The 27,668-nt window shown below is 52.0% G+C and overlaps 3 protein-coding genes across 9 annotated transcripts in view; 1 reads left to right on the forward strand and 2 right to left on the reverse strand.

Moving 5' to 3' along the window:
- Positions 1-175: 175 nt before the first annotated feature.
- ANGPTL6 (angiopoietin like 6) lies at positions 176-10,038 on the forward strand. 6 transcript variants are annotated; one of them, XM_082381621.1, is made up of 7 exons: positions 731-1,129; positions 3,085-3,190; positions 6,407-6,989; positions 7,815-7,992; positions 8,549-8,736; positions 8,816-9,086; positions 9,595-10,038. In XM_082381621.1, the coding sequence occupies exons 3-7, from the start codon at positions 6,414-6,416 to the stop codon at positions 9,783-9,785; spliced, it is 1,404 nt and encodes a 467-aa protein (XP_082237747.1). In that variant the 5' UTR covers positions 731-1,129; positions 3,085-3,190; positions 6,407-6,413; the 3' UTR covers positions 9,786-10,038. The 6 variants fall into 6 exon arrangements, with proteins under 6 accessions (XP_082237744.1, XP_082237749.1, XP_082237747.1 ...); XM_082381619.1 differs by having other exon boundaries at positions 3,107-3,190; XM_082381618.1 differs by lacking the exons at positions 731-1,129; positions 3,085-3,190 and adding an exon at positions 176-198.
- SHFL (shiftless antiviral inhibitor of ribosomal frameshifting) lies at positions 9,997-14,576 on the reverse strand. The gene is made up of 8 exons (XM_082381627.1): positions 14,259-14,576; positions 13,667-13,790; positions 13,429-13,478; positions 12,005-12,043; positions 11,726-11,875; positions 11,142-11,245; positions 10,858-11,012; positions 9,997-10,294 (listed from the first exon to the last, which is right to left on the reverse strand). The coding sequence occupies exons 1-8, from the start codon at positions 14,277-14,279 to the stop codon at positions 10,074-10,076; spliced, it is 864 nt and encodes a 287-aa protein (XP_082237753.1). The 5' UTR covers positions 14,280-14,576; the 3' UTR covers positions 9,997-10,073.
- Positions 14,577-23,147: 8,571 nt separating this feature from the next.
- The window catches only part of LOC309623281 (complement C3-like), a 34,863-nt gene continuing 30,342 nt past the window's right edge, over positions 23,148-27,668 (reverse strand). For both annotated transcript variants that reach the window (XM_082380000.1, XM_082379999.1), the window contains one exon: positions 23,148-27,488. In XM_082380000.1, coding sequence (XP_082236126.1) covers positions 27,356-27,488 — 133 coding nt within the window. In that variant the 3' untranslated portion in view covers positions 23,148-27,355. The remainder of the gene's footprint in view (positions 27,489-27,668) is intronic.

Genomic DNA, 27,668 nt, shown 5'->3' on the forward strand with positions numbered 1-27,668 from the left:
GACACCCGGTGCCTGTTTCTGTGGAAACCGGGGTGGGGGGCACGGTTCGAAATGAGCCGTGGGTTCGAATCCCGCCTCCGCCATTTCCACCAGCTGTGCGATTTTGAGACACACGTTCTCCACTCCAAGGCTCCTAAAGTATCCCAAAGTGAGGAGGATCATCATTTCCTCTCTGACCCGCGAGTTAAGAGAGATGATGTATGCACAATACTTGGCACACTGGCGCCAGGCACTTGGGGGCCTGAGAAGGGGATAGCACCTTGGCAGTTACTCATCTGGGCTCCAGCTCCTGAGGACCGGCTGTCCCCCGCGGGGGCCCTGTCTGCGGACGGGCTGAGGGATGGAAATTCCACATCACCTTCTGGAAATTCAGAGCAAGGCGGGAGCTTCGTGAATAATTCACCCCCTCCCAGTTTCCGCTCAAAGCCCCAGCCTTGGCCTCAGGCCTCTGGCTTCTTCCCCAGAACCTTCGGGTGGGGGGAAGAGATCCCCCAACATCCCCTGTTCCATCTGTTTCCTTCCCCCATCTGTCTCCCCTCCCTATTTGCCTCCCCTCCCCCATTTGTCTCCCCACCCTTTGCCTCCCCTCTCCTATCTGTCTCCCCACTCCAATTCTTTCTCCTCTGCCCCCTTCTGTCTCCCCGTCCCCATCCCTGTCTTCTCCCTGTCTCTGTCTCCCTCTCCCCAGCTCTGTCCTTGCCGAAAATTGTCTCCTTCATCATCTGTAAGTTTCCATCTTTCTCCTCTCTCTCTCTCTCTGTCCCTATCCCCATTTCTCTCTTCTCATCTCTACCCCCATCTCCCATCTCTCTCCCGATCTCCCAGACGTTTCTCCTTCTCTGTCTCTCTGACTCTCTCTCCCTCCTGTCATCCCCTCTCCTTGACTTATGAGGTTTCTTCTCTCTCTGCTGCCAATGGGGGAAGCTGGAGGGGGCCCAGCGTGGGGGGGGCGCCAGCCCAGGCCGGGAGCCCAGCCTGGCAGCTTCTCTCAGATCTGGGACGACCATTTCCTCCTTCAGCCAGGGAGGCCACTCGGGTTACGAGTTCAGGACTGTAGGAACTGGGAGGAGACTGCTAGTCAGGGAGGCCTTCTTACAAGCCGGAGACCCTAGCCTGGTGGGGGCTCTACGTGAGTCACTTTGTCCCTCAGAGACATGATTGTGTGGGTTACTTCTGTCTGTTTTCGGCCCTGCAGGACCTGACCTGTGTGAGGATGTGAGAGTGTGTGTGGGAGACAAATGGAAACTTGCGCTGGGCTGTGGGCGGGTATCAGGGGTTTGCCGTGTGCCTGGTTTGCGTCTCTGCGCTTGCCAGTGTGTGACCACGTGTACCTGGGTGTGTACGTGCCTGACGCAGAGATACAGACACGCTCAACCCACGGGGTATTTTCCTTTAAGTCGTGGTGTGTGCGTGTGTGACCGCATTTTGTTTTTATTATTTTTTGTTGTTTTTTAAATTAATTTATTTATTTTTGGCTGCGTTGGGTCTTCATTGATGCGTGTGGGCTTTCTCTAGTTGCGGCGAGCGGGGGCTACTCTTTGTTGCGTTTCGCGGGCTTCTCATTGTGGTGGCTACTCTTGTTGCAGAGCACGGGCTCTAGGTGCACAGGCTTTAGTAGTTGTGGCACGCGGGCTGAGTAGCTGTGGCTCGCGGGCTCTAGAGCGCAGGCTCAGTAGTTGTGGTGCACGGGCTTAGTTGCTCTGTGGCATGTGGAATCTTCCTGGACCAGGGCTCGAACCTGTGTCCCCTGCATTGGCAGGCGGATTATTATTATTATTATTATTTTAATTAATTAATTTATTTATTTTTGGCTGCGTTGGGTCTTCGTTGCTGCACTCAGGCGTTCTCTAGTTGTAGCGAGTGGGAGCTACTCTTTGTTGCGGTGCGCAGGCTTCTCATTGCGGTGGCTTCTCTTGTTGAGGAGCACAGGCTCTAGGGGCGCGGGCTTCAGTAGTTGTGGAACATGGGATCAGTAGCTGTGGCTCGAGGGCTCTAGAGCACAGGCTCACTAGTTGTGGCGCACGGGCTTAGTTGCTCTGTGGCATGTGGGATCTTCCCGGACCAGGGCTCGAACCCATGTCCCCTGCATTGGCAGGAGGATTCTTAACCACTGCGCCACCAGGGAAGTCCTGTGACCACATTTTGAACACACAGTTGCTCCCCAAATCTGTGCTATTTCCAGTTGTGTCGTTTTTTTTTTTTTTGGACTGCACCACGCTGCTTGTGGGATCTTAGTTCCCAGACCAGGAATCGAACCTGCGCCCCAGCAGTGAAAGCGCTGAGTCCTAACCACTGGACCCCCAGGGAATTCCCTCCAGTTATGTTGTTGTAATTGTCTGTGCCGGGAAAATCCACGGACACACACACATACACATACACACACACAGATTCCATGTGTCTATCTTTGCTGCTTTGTGCAGTGGTTTGCATGTCTCACTGGGTATCCGTGTGTGTCTTTGTGCTGTATTGTTATGTGCACACACAGAGGTGTGTGTGTGACTGTTGTGGTATACGTGTGTGAGTTCTGGAGCCATGTTACCTGGGCCGAATCCCATTGCCGATCCTTTCTTTGGCTGTGTGACCACAGGCAAGTTGCTCACCCTCTCTGAGGTTCCATTCTCTGCTGTAAAATGTGGCTACATACAGAAACCAGCTCTGTTTGCTAGGATTAAATGAGATACAAAATGTAGAGTTTAGAGTCATGCCTGACAGGCAGCAGGTGCCGCTGATATTCGCTATTGTTGTTCTCTGTGGTGTGTGTGTGTGTGTGTGTGTGTGTGTGTGTGTGTGTGTGTGTGTGTCTGTGCCTGTCTATGTCTGAGGCTGGGATCCACCCAGCCTCCCTGGGCCTGCAGCCTCCCACGCTCTGTGCTCTGCTGTAGGGGGAACGTCCAGGGCACTGAACTGTGTTATCAGGCTCTGGTGGCCTGGGCAGGAGGGTCTGGCAATTCTGCCTCAGTTCTCACATGGGAAATGCTAAATATTTACAGTTGGAGCTCCTGGGCTCAGCATCACCGCTCTAGTTCCAGGCTCTGGGTGGCCGGGGGTGGTTACCAAGCCTCCTCCCTCCTGATCTCCCACCAGCCTCTCCCCTTCTCCACTTCAGAGGCCCTGCTGGACCCTCAGCTCCTCCTCGGACTTCTTGTGTCTGCTGCGGGCCTTGCTGAACTCAGGGTCTTGGTCGTGAGAGGTGAGAGCGCAGGAGGGTGGGAGGGCAGGTGGAGGCTGAATCTGTCTGTTGGGAAACCTGGGCCTTGACTTGGCTGGGGGACTCCCCAGACCTCCTCTTTACCCCAGGCTGAGATCCTGGAAGGCAGTGGATGTTACACACACTCTAGTTCCAACGGGTTTGGTCCATCCCTGTTGTGGAGGGCCTGATGTCTTTGGGCGGGGGGCGGCAATGAGAGGACCCTGCTCTGCCCTTGGTAGCTAGTGCTTGGGGTGTGAGTACAGTAGTGAATATGCCTTTCTCCAGCACAGAACCCTCCATGGTTCCCACGTGACTCAGAGTAAAACCCCAAATCCTCCTCAAGGTTCACAAGGCCCTGCACACTTTGCCCCCATCACCTCCTTGTCGTCACTTCCTCCTGCTCTCCCCCTTACTCATTCTGTTGCAGCCTTACAGGCTTCCCTGCTATTCCTTGGGCATATCAAGTAAGGTTCCACCTCAGGGCCTTTGCACTTGCTGTTCCCTCTGCCTGAATGCTCTTCCCTTTCTCTCTCTTCCTTCAGGTCTTCACTCAAGTGTCATCTTCTCAGTAAGGTCTGACTCCTCTATTTAAAACGCCCCCCCAGCCCAGATCTCCCACCCCCTTCCCTGTTTTTCTACTAAGCACTTACCTCTGGCCTACCCACCATCTGTTTTCCCAACCTGCTCCACGAGGGCAGAGGTTTTGTCTGTGTTGGTCACAGCTGTGTCCCCATCTCCTGGAACAGCTCCTGACACACAACAGGTGCTCAAGGAATGCTTGTAGAGTGTGTGAACAAGGCAATGTGTGTGACAATGAAGCCTGCAGGACATGCGCCTGTGTGGCCATCAGGATGTGTGGGTTTGGATATGGTGGATCTTGGCGCGGACAGGGCCAGCATGTGGACATGTGGAACATTTTCTTAATGTTGGCATGTGCACGTGGGAGGGATGTGTTTCCCCATCAGACAGCCTGCAAGTGTGTGAACCCCAGGAATGAAGACAATGGAGGCCCGTGTGTGGATCCTGCAGGGCCGCGGGTTGGTGGCCACAAGTATACACCCTTGAGCGAAGACACCTGTATAAGCTCACCTGTAGGAGCCAGGGAACACGTGGCGGGGGCGGGGCATGTGGGCAGACCCGGGGCACGTGGGTGTTGCGTGCGGGGTGTGTGTGACACCTGGCACTGTTTTAGGCGCTGCGGACAGAGCAGTGAACAAAACCCAGCCTCAGCCTCTGGGAGCTGATGTTTTGGTGGAGGAATTCAGATCATAAACAATGGCAAACAAGGCAATTGCAGAGTGATAAAGGCTAAAATGAAATAGACAGACTGTGCTAGGGCGTGCCCAGGCAGGGGCAACTCTAAATGGGGTAGTCAAAAAGGGCTTCTTTTTGTTTTTAAGTTTATTTTTGGCTGTGTTGGGTCGTCTTTGCTGCACGCGGGCTTTCTCTAGTTGCGGTGAGTGGGGGCTACTCTTTGTTGCGGTGCGCGGGCTTCTCATTGCGGTGGCTTCTTTTGTTGCAGAGCACGGGCTCCAGGCGCATGGGCTTCAGTAGTTGTGGCACGCGGGCTCAGTAGTTGTGGCTCGAGGGCTCTAGAGCACAGGCTCAGTAGCTGTGGCACACGGGGTTCGTTGCTCTGAGGCATGTGGGATCTTCCCGGACCAGAGATCGAACCCGTGTCCGCTGCATTGGCAGGCGGATTTTTAACCACTGCGCCACCAGGGAAGTCCCTCAAAGAGGGCTTCTGAGGAGGAGACAGCTGAGCTGAGACCTGAATAAGGAGAGACAGGGAGCTGTGATAAATTCAGGGAAGAATATTCCAGGCTGCGGAAACAGCAAGTGCAAAGGCTCTGAGGCTGGAGGGTCCCTTGTGTGTTTGAGGAACAGCCAGGCCAGGGTGCCTGAAGCAGAGTGAGCGCGGTGGGTGGGAGAGTGAATGGGAGGAGGGGAGGGCAGGGAGGGGACTGGGCAGAGCATGCAGGGCCTTGTGGGCTGCGGGGAGGGCTTGGGCTTTTCCTCTGAGTGAGGAGGAAGCCACAGAGGTCCTGAGCAGAGGAGGAGGGACGTGACCTGACTTGGGTGTTCACGGGTATCCTCTGGCCACTGAGGGAGAAACAGAGCAGAGGTTGAGGATGGAAGCCTGGTGACCTGGCAGGCAGCTGCTCTAAGGAAGTCCAGATGGTGTCTTGAGCTGGGATCATGGGAGGGAGTGAGAATGGGGGGGGGGGAATGTGGAGGAATTCAGGGTCTAAACACAAGAGCTGATAGGCCTGGCTGATGGGCTCCATCTGCCATGAAGCAACATGGATGACTCTGGAGTTTTGGTCTGAGGAAGTGGGAAATAGGGTGTCCGCTACTAGACTGAGTTAGTGAGACTTTCCCCTCATCTCCCCTCACCCCCTCCCACCTGTTTTCCCATGGCTTCTGCTCCAGTCTCCTCCAGGTTCCTTTAATACATCAGGCATGGTCCAACCTCAGGGCCTTTGCACTTTCTGTTCCCCCTGCCAGGGACCTCTTTTCTCCTAGATTCCCCCATGGTTTCCTCCCTCACCTCTTTCAGGTCTTTGTTCAAAACTGTCACCTCTTCCAGGTCTTCCCTCCTCTCAAATTGCCCCTGCACATATCCCCATATCTCTGTCTTTTACTGGGTTTTTTTTTGTAGTTGTTGTTTGTTTCTTTGGTCGCGCCGTGCAGGTTGCGGGATCTTAGTTCCCAGACTAGGGATGGAACCCAGGCCCCTTGCAATGGAAACCGGGAGTCTTAACCACTGGACACCCAGGGAATTCGCCTCTGTCTTTTACTGTTATCTTTAGTACCTAGGGCTGTCTAATACACTCTATTAATTCTAAGTTTATTTGGTCCTTGCTCACCAGGGCAGGGATCTTTGTGTTTTGTTCCCAACTGTATTCCCAGCGCGTAGAACTGAGGCCAGCACACAGTAAGCACTCAGGGAATGCTTGCTGAATGAATGGACGAGACATACTGACCCGCAGGGCGTCTGGAGCTCAGTGGCAAGGCCAGAGCTGGATTCTATTGTAGTATCTCCAGCCTCGGGGCAGGGAAAGGGATGGAGGCGGGCGTGTGTGAACCCTGATCCACGCAGCTGTACACATGTGCATTCCCGCGTGGGACCAGATAGGTTTGGCCCAGCTTGAGAGTAGGGGGTCGAGCCTGGGTTCCGGGGCCCCCTCCTTCCCGTTCATCCTCTGCCTGCAGGTCCGCCATGTCGGCACCCGGGCTGCTCACGATGCAGCTGCTGCTCTTGCTGGACGCTTGGTGGGCGCGCGCAGCCGCCCCGCGCTGCACCTACACCTTCGTGCTGCCCCCGCAGAAGTTCACAGGCGCCGTGTGCTGGAGCGGGCCGGCGGCTCCGCGCCCGACTCCGGAGGCCGTGAACGCCAGCGATGTGGCGGCGCTGCGCGTGCGAGTGGGCCGTCACGAGGAGCTGCTGCGCGAACTTCAGCGGCTGGCGACGGCCGACGGCGCTGTAGCCGGCGAGGTGCGTGCGCTGCGCAAGGAGAGCCGCGGCCTGAGCGCGCGCCTGGGACAGCTGCGCGCGCAGCTGCAGCACGAGGCGGGCCCGGGGGCGGGGCTAGGCCTGGGGGCGGAGCCTGCCGCCGCGCTGGCGCTGCTTGGGGAGCGCGTGCTGAACGCCTCGGCCGAGGCGCAGCGCGCCGCCGCCCGCTTCCACCAGCTGGACGTCAAGTTCCGCGAGCTGGCACAGCTGGTCAGCCAGCAGAGTGGCCTCATCTCCCGCCTGGAACGCCTGTGCCCGGGGAGTGCGGGCGGGCAGCAGCAGGTAACTCTGAAACTATCCCCCTCCCCAAATAGCAGCCACTTCTTGCGAGCCTCTTCCGTAGATGGGCCTCCTGAAACCCCATGCTCTTTTTTTTTTTTTTTTTTGGCCGCGCTGCGGGGCATGCGGGATCTTCGTTCCCCGACCAGGGATGGAACCCGTGCCCCCTGCAGTGGAAGCACCGAATCTTAACCACTGGACCGCCAGGGAAGTCCCAACCCCATGATTCTCAGTTCCGAAATACAAAAAGCTCCAAAAACGGACCCCTACCTCTTTCCCAGTAACTCATTTGGGTCAAAACGCAACTGGTAGCTACTTAAAGTCTTTACTTATCTACCTAATATGAATACTCATCGGACCCTATAATCAAGCATATTATTAATATGTGGATAAAGACCAAAGACCTCGTTGGGGGTGTTAGGTAATATAAAGGTAGACCCTGTATGACTCTTTCTAACTCGTACTATATTATTCTAAATTCTGGACTATGTCTCGCCTTAGGTTTTGAATAAGCGATTGTTGCTTTGTGACAGTACCTAACTTACAGGGTTGTCGGGAGGATTCAGTAAGTTAATACTCAATATTGGATGTACTCATATTATCCCAACTTCACAGAAAAGTTTGGAGGCACAGATCGGTTAAGCCATTAACACCAGAGCAGGAGTTTAAGCCCAGCTCTGTCTCTTCTTGACTACTAGAGTTAGGCTTGGGAGGATCAATACACGCCCCTGCTTGATCTTCCCATCTGGGTGCTAGGAGATTTACGAGCCCAGAGCGTCCTGGGCTAAGGGTTAGTGCGATCACATCTAACTCTCTCGGTTACCCCAGGTCCTGCCACCACCCCTGGTGCCTGTGGTTCCAGTCAGTCTGGTAGGTGGCACCAATGACACCAGCAGGAGGCTGAACTCAGCCCCAGAATCCCAGCGAGACCAGACCCTGAGACAGCAGGGGCCCTTGGCCTCTCCTGTGCCCTCAGGGCACCCTGCTGTCCCTACCAAGCCAGCAGGTAAGACAAGGGCAGGGCTGTTGGGGGTGTGAGGAGCCAGGAGATTCCCAGTGCAGCGTGAATAGAGGGAAATATGAGTCAAGACTTTAATGCCAGATTCCTCTCATGCTGGGGGGACTGGAGGAAATGATGCTTTTATTCTGATAATGGAACAGGGAGATATGGCTCTTAACTTTGATAAAGACCAAAATTCTTACTATGGTGTGAAAATAGGAGAGGTACTCTTACTTTGACAAGAGGGCAGGGGATTCAGGACTGCTACTTTGGTGAGAATTTGAGGGAATTCAGAGGGCCATGTTTAAGACCTCTATTCTGATGAGAAGACGATAGAAGGAGAATTTAAGAATCCCAGGCTCCACATTTGCTCTAGTGAGAGAAGAATGACTTAGAGTCTTATTTAGGTAAGAAAAGGGGTATTGGGGCTCTTATTCTGGAGAGGGGATAGGAGAGGCAGTTCGACTGTTCTGGTAAGGGGACCAGTGAGAATCAGGACTCTTACTCCAGTAAAGGGTTGACTGGTCCAGGTTGTGCCTGTCCCATATCCCTGTGCCCGTAGGCCCATGGCGGGACTGTGCAGAGGCCCGCCAGGCAGGCCATGGACGGAGCGGAGTGTATGAGCTACGAGTGGGCCGGCATGTGATGTCAGCGTGGTGTGAGCAACAGCTGGAGGGTGGAGGCTGGACCGTGATCCAGAGGCGGCAAGATGGCTCCGTCAACTTCTTCACTACCTGGCAGCACTACAAGGTGGGCACGGGTGGGTGGGGCAAGGCTGGGCAGGGTAAGGGGACCTGCTTCTGACTCCCTGACTTTCCTGCCCTGCCAGACGGGCTTTGGGCAGCCTGATGGGGAATACTGGCTGGGCCTTGAACCTGTGCATCAGCTGACCAGCCATGGGGACCATGAGCTACTGGTGCTCCTCGAGGACTGGGGAGGCCGCGGGGCACGTGCCCACTATGATGGTTTTTCCCTGGAGCCTGAGAGTGACCACTACCGCCTACGGCTTGGCCATTACCATGGAGATGCTGGAGACTCTCTATCCTGGCACAATGACAAGCCTTTCAGCACCGTGGATAGGGACCGAGACTCCTATTCTGGTAAAGAGCCCTTATTCTGGTGGTGGGGTGGGGGAGGGAGTAGGAGACTGTTAGTGCGGAAATGAAAGGGGGTGGGGTAAGACTTCCCTCTGGTAAGGATCAGGATAAACAAGAGAGTGGAGGACAGGACTCTTATTCTGGTGAGGGGGTGCAGAGTCCAGATTCATTCTCTGATGAGGCAGTAAGAGTCAGGACTCCTGCCTTTGTGAAAGGTGGTGGGGGGGGGTGGGGGGAATAGGGGGAGCTATGAGAGCTAGGACTCTTATTCTAGAAAGGAAGTAGAGAAGGTTGTTTTCCCTGATAAAGGAATGAGAGGTAAAACTCCTAGTTTGCAGAAAGGGTGGAGAAAATGTGACTTGTACTTTGGTAAGGGGATAAGGAAGGAATTAAGGCTATTACTCTGAACAAAGTACGGGGACAGAGGATGCCTGGCAAAAGCCTTGTACTAGTGAGGTGCTGGTAGAGGCTTTTATTCTGGTGAGAAGACGTGGATTCTCTCTTCCCTCAGGTAACTGCGCCCTGTACCAGCGGGGAGGCTGGTGGTACCATGCCTGTGCCCACTCCAACCTCAATGGTGTGTGGCATCGTGGTGGCCACTACCGTAGCCGTTACCAGGATGGCGTTTACTGGGCCGAGTTTCGTGGTGGGGCTTACTCTCTCAAGAAGGCTGCCATGCTGATCAGGCCCCTGAGGCTGTGACCATCTGTTCGTCTGTCCCCCAGGTCACAGGGGATGTGTGTCAGCAGGAGCCCAAGTTGTCCTGGCCACACCTCCTTTGTGACTCAGTGTGGGCTGTGTCCCACAGACCTCTTCTCGTTGTGGATCTGCTCCCCAGGACCCTGAAAACAGCACCCAGGAATCCCCCTGCCAATATCTTGGACCCAGACGGCTCCCCAAGGGCATTTAGATCTCCGTTTGAGCTCATATTTTATAACAACACAAAATTTCCACAGACCGTGTCTGGTTTGCATCTGCACCTGGCAGGGGTCACTCCCCGTGCCCGCCCTCCTCCTCCTCCTCTTCCTCCTCCTCCTTCAGGTCCTCCAGAATGAGGTTGTCCAGGTCTTCCAGGAGTCCCCCCTGGCTCAGGCAGGTGGCCACAGTGGAGCCACTGCTGATGTGGAGGTTGCTGGGGTGCAGGACTTTGGGCAGGTGGTTCTGCTTCCGACTCTTGGGGTGTGCGCAGGACGTCCCAGGCACGTGGGGCTCTGGGGAGGGAGAGGTTCTGAGGTCCTGGGGCTTGAGGCCATGGGGAGCTCTGGGGAGGGGAGGGGCTGAGGCCACAGGCTCTGGGGCCATAGCTACAGGAAATTCAGAGGTGAAAGTAACAGGTGTTGAAGCCACAGGAGACCCAGGGACATGGGCGTCACCCGAGACTACAGAGGACACAACAGGAGCCAAGAACACAGAGACCACAGGGGCAGAGTCCACAGGACACTGGGGTGTGGGCCACCAGAGTGAAACCACAGAACTTTATGCAAGGAAACATGGAAGGTAGATGACGCCATGGGAGGTGGGTGTTAGGAGGGGCAGGGGTCCTGAGTGACCTGGAGGTAAGGAGGCTGGAGGACCGTGGAAGATGTGGAAGGAGGGGCCGTTGCAGTGGGAGATGAAAAGGCCTCCAGGACTGAGGCCTTAGGAGGTGTGTGGAAGAAGCAGGCAGAGACCTTGGTTCTTAAAGCCTCAGAGGTGTATGTCCCAGGAGTCAGTCAAGGCCAAGTAGACTGCCCGGAATGGGGGGGTAGGCCATGGGGACGCGCCAGGCCCTCACCTCGCCGATTGTAGCAGTCCTCAGCGGAGCAGGAGTGGGTGTGGGTGCTGCGGCGATCTGTGTCCCGGTCCCAGCGTGGAGGGAGGATCCGTGTCGGATACACGGGGAAGCCGCACCCGTAGCAGGGGGACCGGGACCCCATCTGTGCCCAGCCCCTGGGGGCGGGCAGGGCCGTGAGGGTCCAAGGGCCAGCTGGGCCAGGGTGGGGCCAGGGCAGGGAGGGGTTAGGGCTGGGGTGGGGCAGGGCCGAGGATGGGGGGTGGGGGTGGGGTCAGCGCCCTCACCGGAAGTTGTGCCGACATTTCGGGCAGTGGAACTCAGCCACGCCCCACATCTTTTCACTGGGCACCGGCTCGTAGCGCTTCCGGCATTTCCTGCATCTGGACACCTGGGGGTGCGGAGACAGGAGCAGGCTTGCTGTCAGAGGTGAGCAGTGATAGCCTGGTGTTAGCCAGAGCGAGATTTACACTATGGAAATTGGCAAACACTGTAAATCTGGGGGTGCCTCCGCCCCACGAGAGCCGGTTATTAGGCATTTACCAGAAGCATACCACTGGTCATGGGGTTCAGAAGCCAGATTTGGGGTTGTGGTTTGGGGGTCAGGTTTGGTTTCTGTGGTAGCTGTCAAACTGTGTAGTCAGAGGTCAGGCTCCGGGATAAGAGTTGAGCTTCTCAAGTTGAATGTCAAGTTGAAAAGTCCAGCTCAGTGGGTTGGGGTTAGGGTCTGAGATTGGGGTTGATCTCTGAGGTTACAGGTCCGGGGCTGGGCTCTCAGAGGCTGATGTTCTTGGGTCAGAGGTTTGGACACTAAGAGTGGGGCTTCGGAGTGGAGCCAGGACAGAACCAAGGTCAGAGGTTGGGTTATCACCTCCTTCCGCTGGGGCACGCGGCGCCACCAGACATGGTCACAGGAGGAGCAGGCGAACTGCCGGTCCACAGCAGGGATGAGGTCTTCCTGGGCACGTTGGAACATGCGTAGGTTGGCTTCTGTTAGTGGCAGGAGCGAGGTCGCCACCGCCTGCAGAATGGAGAGGGTGGTCAGCCCTCTTCTCCCCTTCCTGCCCCTACAGTGTCCCTCCTCCTCACCTATGAACACCCCCATGGATGTCCTCCCTGCTTACCTCCCTGTCCCACATCCTGGACTCACCTGGATGTCCCGGTCCTGCTTCATGTCCTCTGGGGGGTCCTGGGTGGAAACACCAGGGGCAGAAACTGGAGATGTGGTTCACGCCTCTTTTCTGGGGGTGGGGCTTCTGCACGGGGAGGCAGGGTTCTGGCCCCATATAAGAGTAGAGTGTCCCTAACTCAGGAGGAGTTGATTGAGCAGCATACACTTCCTGAGGGCAGGATGTGTGACCTCAGTTGTCCTTATAGCAACCCTGGGAGGTAGGCACACCTGTCATCCCCGTTGCTCAGACGGGGAAACTGAGGCCCAGAGCCGGGAGAGGGCTTGCCTGAGATTACCCTGAGTGAGCATGGCAGAACAGGCTGGACCCCATGCTCCCTTCCTGCCAATGAATGCTACACACTTGCTGGCATTGTGACAGGTCACCTCTTTGAGGCCATGCTGCTTTAGGTTAAGTGCTTGAGCTCTGGATTCAGATAGATGCAGGTTGAAACCCTGGCTTCATCACGTCCAGCTGTGGGTGTGTGGCCAAGCCACTCCTCCTAATGAGGGACATCTAAGAGCCCAGGTTTTGACTCTTGGTGGCCTGGGTTCAAATCCCAGCTGCCACCTGCATTCAGCATGAACCTGGTGAGTGACTTCATCACCCTGTGTCTCAGTTTCCTCATCTGTAAAATGAACATGATAAGTAATAGGACCTGTCTCACAGGACCTGTGGCAATGAAATAAGTCAACAGGTAAAATTCCTGGAGTCCTGCCGCAGGGGAAGTGCTCAATCAATGATACTCTTTGCTATTTTTATCATACTCATTATATGTATAACTGTAAATATATAAATGTTAAGGGTATAATACGTACTTTATTATACTCTTTAACAACCCTGTGCTGGGTCTTTCAGGCACGCCAACCAGTACACCAGCCACCAAAGCCATCTAAGGGGCAAAGTGGCCATGCGAAGCCTTTCATTCATTCATTCATTCATTCATTCACATGGGCTCCCCTGCCCCTCCCTCTCTCCTCTCTGATCTCCTGCTCATCCCAGCCTGTCTGTGTGTTCCTTTTGTCATGCCACCCCCTCTCCCAGGAAGACCCTCTCCAACCGCTCCCCTTCCCAGAGATCACTCCTCCTTAGTCTTGAAGAACTTGGTACCACCTCCTCCAGGAAGCTTTCCCTGATCTCTTTGGCTCCTCTATAATGACAATCCTGATTCGTTTCACTGCTTAGTTTCTTGTCTCTCTCTTCCATTTAATACAGTCAGCATGTAATGAGCATCTACTGTTTGCAGGCTCCCTGGCCAGATACACGACTGAGAGGTGCATAAGTGAATGAGGCTAGACCATGAGTTGTGGACTGACAAGGCACAGATGGGGCTTGCCATGGATGAGCCTGACCCTTCTGTTCTCCCTCCCCTTACCACATCCTTTGAGGGGAGGGGGCAGTTTACCTGGGCATCCAGGTCATTACTCAGTTCCTGTCCATCTTTCTGCTTTACCCCTGGTGGGGAGAGTAAGTGTAAGTGAAAGGCCTTTGAAAGATCTTGTGGGAGTTTCAGGGCCCGAACCCCGATACAGACCATCCCCCAAAGAGGTGATCTCATTGCCTCTTCCTACCCTCAGCAGAGACCACATCCCCTCCCCGCCCCCCAGCGGAACCCCCTGCAGGCAGGACCCCCGCCTGCTCACCGTACACGATGGAGCGCCCCACTCCGGTATGGTCGCTGCCAAATTTCCTCATCAGAGTCCCCGCCTTCTTGGAGGATACCTTCCCATGAAACTTCTCCCGGAGGCGCCGGACGCTCTTCTCCAGCTGGGATTGGGAGAGAGGGGCTCAGATGGAAGAAGGAGAGGCGCGATCGCCCCTCCCCCATCCCTAGGCATCCTTTTTTCACGGCCTGAACTTGACCCTTGGTTTTAGCCTCCGCATCCCCCCCACCCCAATCCCTCTACTGCATTTCCTGGAAAAAGCCAAAGTCCCCACAGGGCACTGGGGGAGGGAGCGGACTAAGGCGCACGTCCCAGGCTAAAGTAGGAGGCCGGCCAGGTAACCCCTGGCCTCTGACCCTTGACCCAGCAGCCCCCGCTTCTCCTCGAGGAGGCCGCATTTCGCTCTGGGGCATGTGGCGGTCACTCTCCTTTCTGAAGGGGACGAGTGCCAGCCTGGGGGAAGGTCTAGGTTTCGGATGGAGTCCCCAGGAACTGCGAAGCCCCCTCCGCGCCCCCGGCTCCTCCCCAGCAGCTCTCGCGGGCCCCCGGCCCAGTTGTAGCCTTCTCCTACCTCCACACCTTCCTGAGACATGGTGGCGGCGCAGGTCCCCGCGAGGGTCCGCACTGGGCGCTCAGCGCCCCCCTACCTGGGCGCGCCCGTCTGTCCAGCTGCCTCTCAGGGCAGGGGGCGGGGCCTCCAGGCCGGCTCCGCCCTTCCTTTCCAGCCCTCCGTTTCGCTTTCGATTGGAAAGGAGGGGGACGGGGCGCGCTGGCTCCGCCCTGGCTCCACCTCTGCTCTTGCGCCCCAAACCCAGGCGGGCGCCCCCGATCTGCACCCTGCGGCGGAGCGCGCAGATCTCGGGCGGGGGAGGCGGCGCGGCCTCTGCAGTCGGTCACATGTCCCCACGCTGCGCGGGGTCCGCGTCTTCACGTCCCTCGTGGGGGCGGGGCCGCATCTGAAGGCCGCGGTGTGTCTCCCGGCCCCCGCTAGCTCGCGCTCCCCCAGTCCATCGCTCTGTCCCCTCCCCTCCCGTCCCCTCCTCTCCCCCAGGAATCAGGCGCTAATTAGGACCTGGACCCCTTTCTCACTTTGAGCCTCATACCTCGCCACGTCCCCTCTCTGAACCTTAGTTTACTCCTCTGTAAGATGGGGATGATGATAGTGGCTACATCCTGGGGTGTGGGTTTGTGTGTGTGTGCCCGCGCGCGTGCGTGTGCCAGGATTCGAGTCCCCGGGTAGAGCACTTAGTAGCGCCTGGCATGCTGTAGACATTCAGCTAGTCCCTGGGCCACCTACTATGTGCAAAATATGAAGGGGCAGGCAGTTGGCGGGGAAGGAGGAAGTGCTTGCTAAAAATACTGATTCCTGGTCCCTAGCCGTCCTGCAGAATCGGGCTGTCTAGGGGTTCCAGGGAATTTGCACTGTAAAACGGAAGGTTGAGAACCCCGGGGGGCCAGGACAATTTTAACCTAGCAAGGGGGGGAGGGGCTCTGGCCCAGCCTGGCCGCATCAGAAATGGCTTCTTGGAGGAGTCCTGGCAGTGTGAAGTCTCAGCAGGTGACGAACGGAGTGGGGGAAGGAAGCAGCTAGCCGTGCAAAAACCCCAGAATCAAGGGAGTCTAGCGCTTTAGGCCAGGGCTTCTCAGCCTCAGCAATACTGGCATTTTGGGCTGGATGGTTCTTCGCGGTGGGGGCCTGCCGTGTGCATCGTAGGATGTTTAGCAGCATAACTGGCCTCAACCCACTAGATGCCAGTGGCACCCCTGCCCCAGTCGTGACAACTGAAAATGTCTCCAGACGTTGCCAAATGTCCTCCGGGGGTGGCAAAATTGCATTAGGATAAATGACTCCCAAAACTGTTTTTCAACATGCACCTCTATCAGTAAAAATGTTGAAGCTCAACCCCCAGAGGGATACTTGTTTATAAATTATATACAAATACGGTTATACTAAGAGATTCTGTAGATCACTTTATAATAATGCATTTATTACATAATGATATTCCTTAGCAAACTTAAAAAAAAGATTAAAAAAATGTTCTGATGTTTTCTACTTGAACCCCAAAGTTTTGTTTGTGGGGTCTATGCACCCCTCCCTGGGGTGCATGTAAACAGTTCATGGTTCTTTGTGCTGAGTGGTGGGATTTCAGGCAGGGAAGGGGCGGTAGAGGCAGCACAGAGGACCTGGGATTTTATCCTGAGGGAAGTGGGGAGGCGTGGAGGGGCTCTCCCAGTATAGTTGCCAATTACTACTTACCCAGTGGAGGGGGAGGTCACAGCTACGTCCCACCCCTTGGTCAGGGTGGGCACAGAGCAGGCAGGAAACAGGTGGGAGTCTGATCCAGCCCCCATACAACTCAGGTCTGCTAGATTCTCATCCTAATGGCCACCACAGTGAGAGCTTACTCTGTGCCAGGCACTGTTCCACTGTGGACCCAGCATCAAAGAAAACAAAGATCCCTGCCCACATAAAGCTAGCATTCTAGTGGGAAGAGACGGACAAGAAACACATATGTAATAGGATAGGAGAGAATACATGCCGGGATGAAAAATGAACTGGGGCAGGAGGATGGGTAAAGGGAGTTTAGGGAAGCCTGCAGGAAGTAACATCTGAGTGGAGACCTGAAGGATGTGGGAGAAGAGAGTTCCAGCTAGAGGTGGGAGCCTGGGACTCTTGTTACCAGGTGTTGTAGTTCTCTATTGCTGCATAACAAATTATCCCCAAATGTAATGGCTTAAAACAATAAACACTTATCAGTTCATATAGTTTTTGTGGGTCAGGAATCCACGAATGGCTTTACTGAGCTTTCTGGCTCAGGGTTTCCATAAGGTTGCAGTCAAGATGTTGACTGGGGCTGCAGCCAGCTGAAAGTTTGACTGGGGCTGGAGGATCTTGCTTCTGTGATGGCTCACTCACATGACCGGCAGGTGGGTGCCGATTGTTGGCAGGATGCCTCAATTCCTCCCTACTTGGGCTACTTGAGCTTGATACTCCCAACCTGGCAGCTGGCCTCCACAGAGCAAGCAACCCAAGAGAAGGAAAGCCAGGTGGAAATTGTATACTTTCGAGACCTCACCTTGAAAGTCACGTAGCATCACTTCTGCCGCCACATCCTGTGCGTTAAAATTGAGTCACTAGATCCAGACCATGTTTAGGGAGAGGGGAATAAAGACCCTGCCCTCTCTCCCCTCCTCCCCTCCCATCTCCTGCTGGAGCCTCTCACTGGCTGCACCAGCAGGCAAGGAAGGTAAGGGAGCAAGTCATGCAGTTAGCCTGTTTGGGCACAGAGCAGGGAGAGAAGGGTGAGAGTCAATTCAGAAGGACAAATAAAGATACAACCTGAGTATTGAATTTTGGCATTTGTAGATGATCAGAAAAACAGATTCCCAGCGAACACATGGGGGCGCTACCTACCCACCAACAGTTCTGTTTGAGCTTTGTGGCCATCTTGGTCTGTCTGGCAAGATGTAGCTTGGTTGTACAGTGAGTGGTGTGAACATTTCTGCATTTTATCCTTTGTCTTTATAGAAAGGTGTGGAAAGGGAGAAAATGGATGTGCTGATAACAGTGATAAGAAGTGTAGCCTCTGACACTTTAGTATAATTGAGTCAAAGATGGAGCCCATTTGATCCATCCATTCATTAATTTGACAGACATGCATCAGGTGCCTCCTATCCGGCAGGCGTGGTGTCTGGCACCATTTCTGCCCTTCCGGAGTCATGGTCTTAATGGGAAAGAGAAACATGAAGCGGATGATATCACAAGTAGTTATTTAATTATATTTATGATATGTACCAAAAAAGAGAAATTGAGAGATCCATGAGAAAGGATAACACATGGGACCCTGAACTGGGTAGGGTGGTCAGGGAGGGCTTCATGGAGGAGGTGCCTCTTGAACTGAATTTTTTTTTTTTACCGCTCCATGTGGCTTGAAGGATCTTAGTTCCCTGACCAGGGATTGAACTGTGGGTCAGGGCAGGAAAGCTCTGAGTGCTAAACACTGGACCTCCATGAACTGAAATCTTAACACTTTCTAAAACACTGTGTCAAGTGTTTTGAACTATGTATCTCATTTGATCCTCATAGCAATCCTATAAGGGGGGTAATATTATTACAAAAGGGAAGACAGGTTCAAGAACCTGCTCAAGGGGGGCCCTCCAAAGGATGAATAGGAACTAACTAGGTGAAGAGGTGCAGGGTAGAAAGAGCAGCAAGTGCAAAGGCCCTGAGGTGGGAAGGGGCAGGGTCTATTGCAGAAATCTATAGGCCACCATGGCTCCGGCTTAGCGAGCAGGGGGGGAGAGTGGAGGGAGGGGAAGCTCATGCCCAAAGCAGCAAATCCTGACCTTCAGTTGAACCTTTTGAGGCGTATGCTGGGTGACCATAGGTTTAATTGTGGAGGAAATGGACCCGACTGGAGCATGTGTATACTTTTTGCAACCTAGTCAATTTCCCTCTCAGTTTAATTAATTAATTAATTAATTAATTAATTAGACCATGCTGTGTGGCATGCAGGATCTTAGTTTCCTGACTAGGGATAGAACCCGTGCCACCTACAGTGGAAGCGAGGAGTCTTAACCACTGGACCGCCAGGGAAGTCCCCCCTCAGTTTAACCAAATGAAGAAATTTAGGGATGCCCAGAATTGGAGATGTTGGGAAATGGGAAATCTCCAAACTGTTGGTTGGAAAGGGCATCCCTTGGTAGAACCTTTGGAGAGGGCAAGTCGGCAACACCTACTAAAGCATTGTGTGCTATTTTTTTTTTAATAACAAAATATTTTTATTAATTAGCTATCAGACATGCCTCTCCAAACTTTTTTCCCACATTTTATGTCTATGTACTCTTTTTTTATGTACATTTATTTATTTATATTTTTTATTTTTGGCTGCGTTGGGTCTTTGTTGCTGCGCGCGGGATTTCTTTAGTTGCAGTGAGCGGGGGCTACTCTTTGTTGCGGTGCGCAGGCTTCTCACTGCGGTGGCTTCTCTTGTTGAGGAGCACGGGCTCTAGGTGCGCGGGCTTCAGTAGTTGTGGCACGTGGGCTCTAGAGCGCAGGCTCAGTAGCTGTGGCGCACGGGCTTAGTTGCTCCGTGGCATGTGGGATCTTCCCAGACCAGGGCTTGAACCCGTGTCCCCTGCATTGGCAGGCGGATTCTTAACCACTGCGCCACTAGGGAAGTCCTATGGCTACGTACTCTTTAATTGACTCTTCATATGACAATGATTTGTAATATTTTCTATAGAGAGAATACAAAGATAATTTATCTTTTCTCTAGCATGGTTGATCAGTATTTGTTTTTTATTATTAATAACAGAAAGAATTTTTTCATCCTCGTAGTTCATTATTCCTGTGTGTGTGCACGCACGCATGAAATTTCAGAAGATTGTGTGCTATTTTAATTGTCTCTTTCAACTTCCGTATTCTGATGCTTTGACAGCTGGGGCCTCGCTGACCCTTCCTGGGCACACACACAAACCATTTGTGTGCATTTCTGCATGTGGATCTCCACACCACCTCTACTTTCCACATGACATATTTCTCTAGCGATCGAATTTTTGGGGTTTGTTTTTTGCAACAAGCATCCATAACTTTTGTAATGAGAACCAAGAAAATACACAATAAGACAAATCCAATTACTTTTTAAAATAACATGTACGAAACCCTGGATATCTATCTTTGACAATGACACCTAAGAGGTGAGAAGTAATTTGGGATTTCATAATTTGTGCAGTCCTTAGTAAATGGAATGTCCTTTACAGCACAGAAATCTATTGTTCAAGTTTTGCGAAGTCACATTCAAACACGTTTCCAAGAATGCATTATGTGCAAAAGTTGGGTAGCTTGTTTGGGACTCTGCTCAAATGAATTTGGTGAGTGGAGAAATTGCAGCGGCTAAAAGAGCCTGAGTGTATCCAGGGCCCAGCTGGGCGCCAGGCTCTCTGTGGGGTGTCCTGCAGGCTTTAGGCTATCAAGTCATCCCTCAGCCTTCTGGGTAGGTGCCAGTGTCCCTTTTTCAGATGAAGAATCTGAATTTCAGAGCAATTAAGCAAATCATGCAGGCACCTGGCTTATAGGTGGCACAGTCAGGACTTGAACTCAGGCCAGCTGACCGCAATGCTCCTTCCGGTTGGAATTGACGATGAGAAGCATAGAGGTCAAGAGGGCACATGTTGGAACCAGACAGTCTGGGTTTGAGTCCATTCCTAGCTCTTTGAGAAATTTCTTTGCCTTTCTGGGCCTCAGTTTCCCCATCTCTGAAATGGGAATAGAGTTATGGTGAAGGTTCCATAAGTTAATATAGATAAACCATTTAGAACTGGGCTGTCTGAAAGGGTAGCCACTGGTCACATGTGGCATTTGAGCTCTTGAAACGTGGCAGGTCCTAATCCAGATGTGCCATCGATGTCAAATGCACGCTGGATTTTGAAGATTTATGTGAAATAACACATCATTGACTTTTTGTACTGACTTCATGTTGAAATGGTATTTTGGATATATTGGGCTAAATAAAATTATTATAATTTTTTTCATATTATAATTAATTTCACTGGTTTTGTTTTGCCTTTTTAATGTGATGACTAGAAAATTTAATATTACATATGTGGCTTGCATTATACTCTTATGGGATTTAGAGGATGCAAAACATAGTAACCCTCCAAGGAGCATGTAGCTATTTTTATGACCATACCACCTTGGTTATGTTGCTTTTCCTAAGGCATTAACTGTGGGAAAACAGTTCTCTGCTCCAGCCCTGGGCCTGGTGGCCCCGTGTCTGCTCCTGGCAGCAGAAATACCCACAGTTAATTATTGATCCCACATTCCGGAAAGTTCACAGGGAAAGTATCGGGAAAGTTCATGAGGTACCCTTAGCTCTGGGAGCTGGCCAGGTGACTTCATCTCTTTATATTTCACATTTTGAAATTTCTAATTTGTGGATAGCCCCCCTAAAAAACAGGACACTGCCTTTTTTTTTTCTGATTGCAAAAATTGTGTTCTTGTTCTTAACAAAAAAATGTTAAACATTAAGAAATATTTGATTTAGGGCTTCCCTGGTGGCGCAGTGGTTGAGAATCTGCCTGCTAATGCAGGGGACACGGGTTCGAGCCCTGGTCTGGGAAGATCCCACATGCCACGGAGCAACTGGGCCCGTGAGCCACAACTACTGAGCCTGTGCATCTGGAGCTTGTGCTCCGCAACAAGAGAGGCCGCGATAGTGAGAGGCCCACGCACTGCGATGAAGAGTGGCCCCTGCTTGCCGCAATTAGAGAAAGCCCTTGCACAGAAACGAAGACCCAACACAGCCAAAAATAAATAAATAAATAAATAAATAAACAATAAAAATAAAGGAATTCCTTTAAAAAAAAAAAAAAAGAAATATTTGATTTAGAAAGAGGAAGTCTTTATATACATAGGAAAATAAAATCTTAAGTTATAGTTTTGCTGTGGCCATAGAGGTGTCCATAAACTGCAGGAAAGAGGACACAGGGTGTGCAAGCAAACCATGGACAGTTCTGGTTCCTTGCGGGGGAGGGGGAGATTTGGACGGGGCATCACATTTTCTTTCCCATATGCCTGCCTTTTGGGGAATGTTTTTGCTAGGTCTTCATGTATGATTAAAAACAACAACAACAACAACAGAAATAATAAAGGAAGGGATGGTAACTCCTCATTGCCCTGCTCCTAGGATAAGCCTCATTAAATCTGATGTATTGGATTGGCCAAAAAGTTTCTTCAGGTTTTTCCATAACATCTTACGGAAAAACCCGAATGAACTTTTTGGCTAACCCAATATATTCTTCCACATCTTTTTCCTTTGAGCTACTTATTTTTCTATCTGACTTCATGGTGGTGATATTTGAAGAAAAACAGTAACTTAAAAACATCCAGATTTCTAAACAGAGTTCAGAATCAAAAGAGAAACTTTGTTGCCAGGTACTCAAGGAAGATATGCATGCTTTGGGTGCCTTCCTTTTCTCATTTAGGAAATGGGAAGAAAACAGTCCTCATCTCCTAGAGTTGCTGGGAAAAGAAAGGCATTCATGTGTGTGAAGTGCTTAGATCAGAGCCTGCTGTAATAGGTACTCAATAAATGTTTGTTTCGACTCTTGTTACAAGATGCAGGTTCAAACTGATACCGACCAGTGGTCTTGGCCTTCCCCAATCAATAGAAATTGACTAGAGGCCAGACAAAAAATTCAGGCAAGGCTTTATTGGGGCCCCTGCTGCAGCAGGGGGGAGGGAGAACAAGCAACAGGTTCCCTTGCTTGCTCGTTCCCTGAAGAGGGGGAAGCTTGTTCTTATATGCAGTGAGGGTAGGGGTGTGTCCAAGGGTCGAGCTGGAGGGATGGCTTAGGTGTTTTGCCCACCCCTCTGGCGGTGTTGTGTGCAGGGGGCATGCTCAGTACCGTGCTTTTGCTCCCAATGTCCTGTTTTTGGTCCAGGCTCTTCAGAGGTGGCAGTTGAGGTTTTTAGTCTTTTGTATCTTTTTGTCCATAATTTGCCCCAACTGCGCATGCACGCAGTTATTTTTCGTCCCATATAGCTTCTTTGTATTTTGTTGCTCGAGGTTTGTCCAGATGCAAGCACTGCAGCAAAGGGTCCCAGGTCCCAGCCCATCTCAAGACCAGCATCCCAAGATGCCTCTCTGCCCATGGCTGACCCCACTTAAGCCCTTTGTTGGCTCATCTGTAAAATGGGATCATAGCACTCATGCCTATTGTAGGATTAAGTGAGAGAATGAGACACAGAATATACCTACTCTGCCTTCAAGGATACCCCAGGGGCACCAGTAAAAAATAAGCAATCATAACGTTCCCTATAGATGTCCAGGTTGGGGGAGAAGGGAGCATGTGGGCAGTATTCCAGAAGGAGGTGGTATGTGTGGCACGAGAAGATATTGGCCCTGAGGTTGGGTGGGGAAGGGAGGAAGAGCTGAACTAGGAGTTCTCAAACTCTCCAGAGCGTCAGGACCTCACTGGGGACTTATTAAAAGGCAACTTTCCAGTGTCCACCCCAGACCTATTAGAGGTGCCCAGGCAGTGAGAAGACACTGGTTCTTGTCTATTCAATAAATGCTGCGTGCCTGGCATTGCTCTAGGAGCAAGTAAAACAGACACAAATTCCTTTCCTGCAAGGAGCTGACATTGTAATGGCCGAGAGAGTCATGTGAAGGTTTATTGATAGTGGCTGCAAGACAATGGAGACAGTGGCGGGTATGTAGAGAGCAAGAAGGAAACTATGATTATCATTCTTTTTTTGGCCGTGCCGCGTGGCTTGCGGGATTCTAGTTCCCCGACCAGGGATTGAACCCAGGCCCTCAGCAGTGAAAGTACGGAGTCCCAACCACTGGACCACTGGTTATTATTCTTTTTTTAAATTTTTTAAAATTTTTATTTGATTTTATTTATTTATTTTTTAATTTTTTAAATAATGAAACTCTCTAGGAGTTAAGCCAGCATTTTATTTATTTATTTATTTTTGGCTGTGTTGGGTCTTCGTCTCTGTGCGAGGGCTTTCTCTAGTTGTGGCAAGCGGGGGCCACTCTTCATCGCGGTGCGCGGGCCTCTCACTATCGCGGCCTCTCTTGTTGTGGGGCACAGGCTCCAGTCGCGCAGGCTCAGTAGTTGTGGCTTACGGGCCCAGTTGCTCCGCGGCATATGGGATCCTCCCAGACCAGGGCGCGAACCCGCATCCCCTGCATTGGCAGGCAGACTCTCAACCACTGCGCCACCAGGGAAGCCCTGGTTATTATTCTTAAGACATGTCTCATTTTTGTCTCCTACCATATCTAGAGAAGCAAGATGCATGACAACATGACCAAGCACTCAAGATCTGGAGTGAGACAGTCCTGGGATCAAATCCTCCCTTCTTCACCTACTCATTATGGGCCATTGGGTGACCGCTGTAACTTGGCCATGCTTGAGCAGGACAGTGAAATCGGGTCTCTGATGAGAGTAAGGAGTGAGATAGGTTCATCGAGAGGCCTTAAACAACCCAGAGATGTTGGACAGGACCCAGGTGGTGGCACACTCTTTTCCAAATGTAGCCACTGTATTAGCTATCTAGCGCTGCGTAACAAGTTGTCCGCACATTTAATGGCTGAAACAACAAACCTCTATTATCTTGTGGTTTCCTTGGGTCAGGAATCTGGGCATCACTTAACAAAGTGCCTTTGCGTCAAGGTTTCTCACAAGGTGGCAATCATGATGTTTGCTGGGACTGTCATCATCTCAAAGTTTGATTTGGTTGAATTTAGGTCTACCATTTTATCATTATTATTATTTGGCTGTGCTGAGCAGCATATAGGATCTTAGTGCCCCAACCAGACATCGAACCCAGGCCCTGGCATTGAAGGCACTGAGTCCTAGCCACTGGACCGCCAGGGAATTCCCTACCATTTTATTGTTTATTTCTGTTGGTTTCCTTTGTTTCTTTATTCTTCTCTATTTTTTTTTCTCTCTTGCCTTCTTTTGGATTACAGGCACACCTCGGAGATATTACAGGTTTGGTTCAGGATCACTGCAATAAAGCAAATATCACAATAAAGTGAGTCACATGAATTTTTTCATTTCCCAGTGCATATAAAAGCTATGCTTAGGACTTCCCTGGTGGTGCAGTGGTTAAGAATCCGCCTGCCAATGCAGGGGACACAGATTCGAGCCCTGGTCTGGGAAGATCCCACATGCCACGGAGCAACTTAAGCCCGTGAGCCACAACTACTGAGCCTGCGCTCTAGAGCCTGTGAGCCACGACTACTGAGCCCGTGTGCCACAACTACTGAAGCCCGCACGCCTAGAGCCCATGCTCCGCAACAAGAGAAGCCACCGCAATGAGAAGACCACACACTGCAACGAAGAGTAGCTCCTGCTTGCCGTAACTAGAGAAAGCCCGGGTGCAACAACGAAGACCCAAAGCAGCCAAAATAAATAAATAAATAAATTTATTAAAAAAAAAAACAAAAAACAAGCCAGAGCCTCCCTGACATCTTTCCTTTCATCCTTCCTTCCTTCCTCCCTCCCTCCATCACTCTCTTCCTTTTTTTTTTTTAAATTTATTTATTTATTATTTATTTTTGGCTACGTTGGGTCTTTGTTGCTGCACGCGGGCTTTCTCTAGTTGTGGTGAGCAGGGGCTACTCTTCATTGCAGTGCACGGGATTCTCATTGCGGTGGCTTCTCTTGTTGCAGAGCATGGGCTCTAGGCATGCGGGCTTCAGTAGTTGTGGTGTGCAGGCTCAGTAGTTGTGGAGCACGGGCTTAGTTGCTCCGCGGCATGTGGGATCTTCCCGGACCAGGGCTCGAACCTGTGTCCCCTGCATTGGCAGGCGGATTCTTAACCACTGTGCCACCAGAGTAGTCCCTCTTCCTTTCTCTTTATCTCTCTCTCTCTCCCTTTATCCCTCCCTCTTTTCCTTCTCTCTCACTGTCTTTCATTCTTTTATTTATTCAGTCCTTCATTCAGCAAAATGAACACCTACTATGTGCCAGGCCCTCACTGAGCTGCTGCAATTATATCTGTGACCAAGACAGATGGCCTCCCTGCTCTCCTGGGGCTCCCAGTCCAGTAGGGGAGACAGACAGCAAAGATGCAAGTAAAGAATCTAATTTATCGTTATGCACTGTGACGTTTCCTCGGAAGGAAAAAATCAGGTTGCAGAGAGAGATAACTTCAGGGGAAGGATGCAATTTCATCTAGCGAGGGTGCTTGGAGAAGGCCTCTCAGATGGGAGACTTGAAGAGTGAGGAGAAAGCAGTCATGGGGAAAGTGTTTTGGGCAGAAGGAACAGCTTATGCAAAGGCCCAGAGGCAAGAAAGAGCTTGGAGTTTCTGGGAACCATGAAAGACGGCCTGTGTGCTGGAGTGGAGTGAGTGGGGAGTTGGGGGACTTGGGGTCAGGGAGGTTGACGGGGCCACATTGCAGGGCCTTGAGCGCTGCAGTGTCAGAGCAGTGGGAACCTGGGAGGGTTCTGAGCAGGGGTTGCTGTGGTCTGATTTTCTTCTCTGATTGTCGTGTGGATTCCAGCAGCTTTACTCCCTCCCCAAGGCCTCTTGTCTGGCTCATTGATAATTAGGCCAGTGAAGGTTTATTGAATAATTACTATGTGCTGGGTACTCACAAGAACTCTCTGAGGGAAGTAATGTTAGAGGTGAGGAAACCGAAGCACAGGAGGTGAGTAAATGGGCTAATGTCACACAGCCAGGAAGAGGTGGAGGCAGAGTTAGAATTCAGGCAGCTGCTGCCATGCTATCCTGTGGCCCCCAAACCCCACCTCCTCTTCAGGTTTCTTGCCATCAACTCAGTTTCTGCCCGTCAGTCCACTGGGCCTTTCCACTTCAGAGCTGGTCAATTCCTCTCCTGCTCAAACACCTTCCATGGCTCCCCACTGCCCTTGATAATGACCAAGCCCTCTAGCCTGGTGTTCAAAACCCCATCTTTCTTTTTCTCCCTCTCACCTTCAGCGCGTCCTTGACATCCCAAGTTCAAGCCATCCTGGATACCTGGCAGTCCCTCCGGCACTCCCTCAACCCCCATGGGCTGCTGCCTTGGAGTGGCAGTCCCCCGCTCCCACTCCAGGCCACACTGATGAAACTCATTCATCCTCCCCTGCCCCCTGTCTCCTTTCTCCAGTTGCCTGGGGTTCCCGGTCAAAGCTTACATCAGGACCAACTGCAGAGTGGGTGCTACATTCATTCATTCATTCACTCATTCATTCATTCATTCAACAATCATTCCTTGAGCACCTACTATATACCAGCCCCTGCTATAGGAACTGGGAGTGCCGCAGTGAACAAGACAGACATGGCCCCTGGTCTTAAAGAGCTGATATTGTGGGGCAGGAGAAATACCCAATTCACTAACAATCAAACCAATAAATATCACATACAATATATTTTTAAGTGTTACTGAGAATGATGGGAGGAGGTCTGTTTTTAGGTATGTTATAAAGCAAGTATCTTAAAAAAAATTTTTTTTTTAAATTTTATTTTTGGTTGCGTCAGGTCTTCGTTGCGGCACGCAGGATCTTCGTTGCAGCATGCAAGCTCTTTGTTGCGGCACGCGGGTTTCTCTCTAGTTGTGGCGTGCGGGTTTTTCTCTCTCTAGTTGTGGCTCGCGGGCTCCAGAGCGTGTGGGCTCTGCAGTTTGCGGCTCACGGGCTCTCTAGTTGAGGCACATGGGCTTACTTGCCCCGCGGCATGTGGGATCTTAGTTCCCCGCCGACCAGGGATTGGACCCACATCCCCTGCATTGGAAGGCGGATTCTTTACCACTGGACCATCAGGGAAGTCCCCAAAGCAAGTATCTTTGAGGAAATGACATTAAAAACAGAGTCCAAATAAGGGAAGTGTTCAATCCATAAAGACATCTGGAGGAAGGTGTACCTGGTGGAGGGGACAGTGTGTGCAAAGGCCCTGAGGTGGGAATCAACTCAGGTGTTGGAAGGACACAAAGAAGGCCAGTGTGATTGGAATGGAGTAGGAGTGAGAGGGAGGATGCAGGTCCAAGCAATGTCAGGGCAGGTTCTGCAGGGCCCCTGCTGAATGCTGAGGCAGGAACACATGTCTGGAGTTTGAGTATGATATTCCTTGCTCTTTATTTGCGGTTAAGCCCAGGGACCTGGGCATGCTTGGAGACAACCCCCTGAGAGCAGCAGAGGCCTCAGGGTCTCAGGACTCGCAGCCATGGGTGCGCATATATTCTGAAAACCCCTCCAGCTGGTCCAGCAATTCCTTCTTGCCCACTGCCCCATCCACTGGCCAGTGCATGAGGAACGTCTCCTTGCCCAGGACATGGGTGTATCTGTGGACAAGAGGTGGCCAGGATGGTGAGGAGAGCCGGGTGCCTTGAAGGTGTGGAGACCATTCTGACTTGCCCCTCTGCCCTGCCTGACAGACTCTCAGAGCCACAGCTTATAGTGTCCACTCCACCAGGCCATCTCAGGTCCCCCCCACCTCTAGCGCATACTGCTGGGGATTAGAA

This window comes from Balaenoptera borealis (genome assembly GCF_965194805.1).
Source record: "Balaenoptera borealis genome assembly, chromosome: 2".
In the NCBI taxonomy this organism is placed as follows: domain Eukaryota; kingdom Metazoa; phylum Chordata; class Mammalia; order Artiodactyla; family Balaenopteridae; genus Balaenoptera; species Balaenoptera borealis.

Excerpts from the sequence above, each read along its gene's own strand:
- ANGPTL6 (XM_082381618.1), top strand. Across the intron at positions 7,993-8,548 it reads TGTCCCTACCAAGCCAGCAG|GCCCATGGCGGGACTGTGCA; the intron begins GTAAGACAAGGG and ends CTGTGCCCGTAG. Across the intron at positions 8,737-8,815 it reads CTACCTGGCAGCACTACAAG|ACGGGCTTTGGGCAGCCTGA; the intron begins GTGGGCACGGGT and ends CTGCCCTGCCAG.
- SHFL (XM_082381627.1), bottom strand. The coding sequence starts at position 14,279 with ATGTCTCAGGAAGGTGTGGAG. Across the intron at positions 13,479-13,666 it reads GGGGCGCTCCATCGTGTACG|GGGTAAAGCAGAAAGATGGA; the intron begins GTGAGCAGGCGG and ends TCTCCCCACCAG. Across the intron at positions 11,876-12,004 it reads AGCAGGACCGGGACATCCAG|GCGGTGGCGACCTCGCTCCT; the intron begins GTGAGTCCAGGA and ends TCCATTCTGCAG.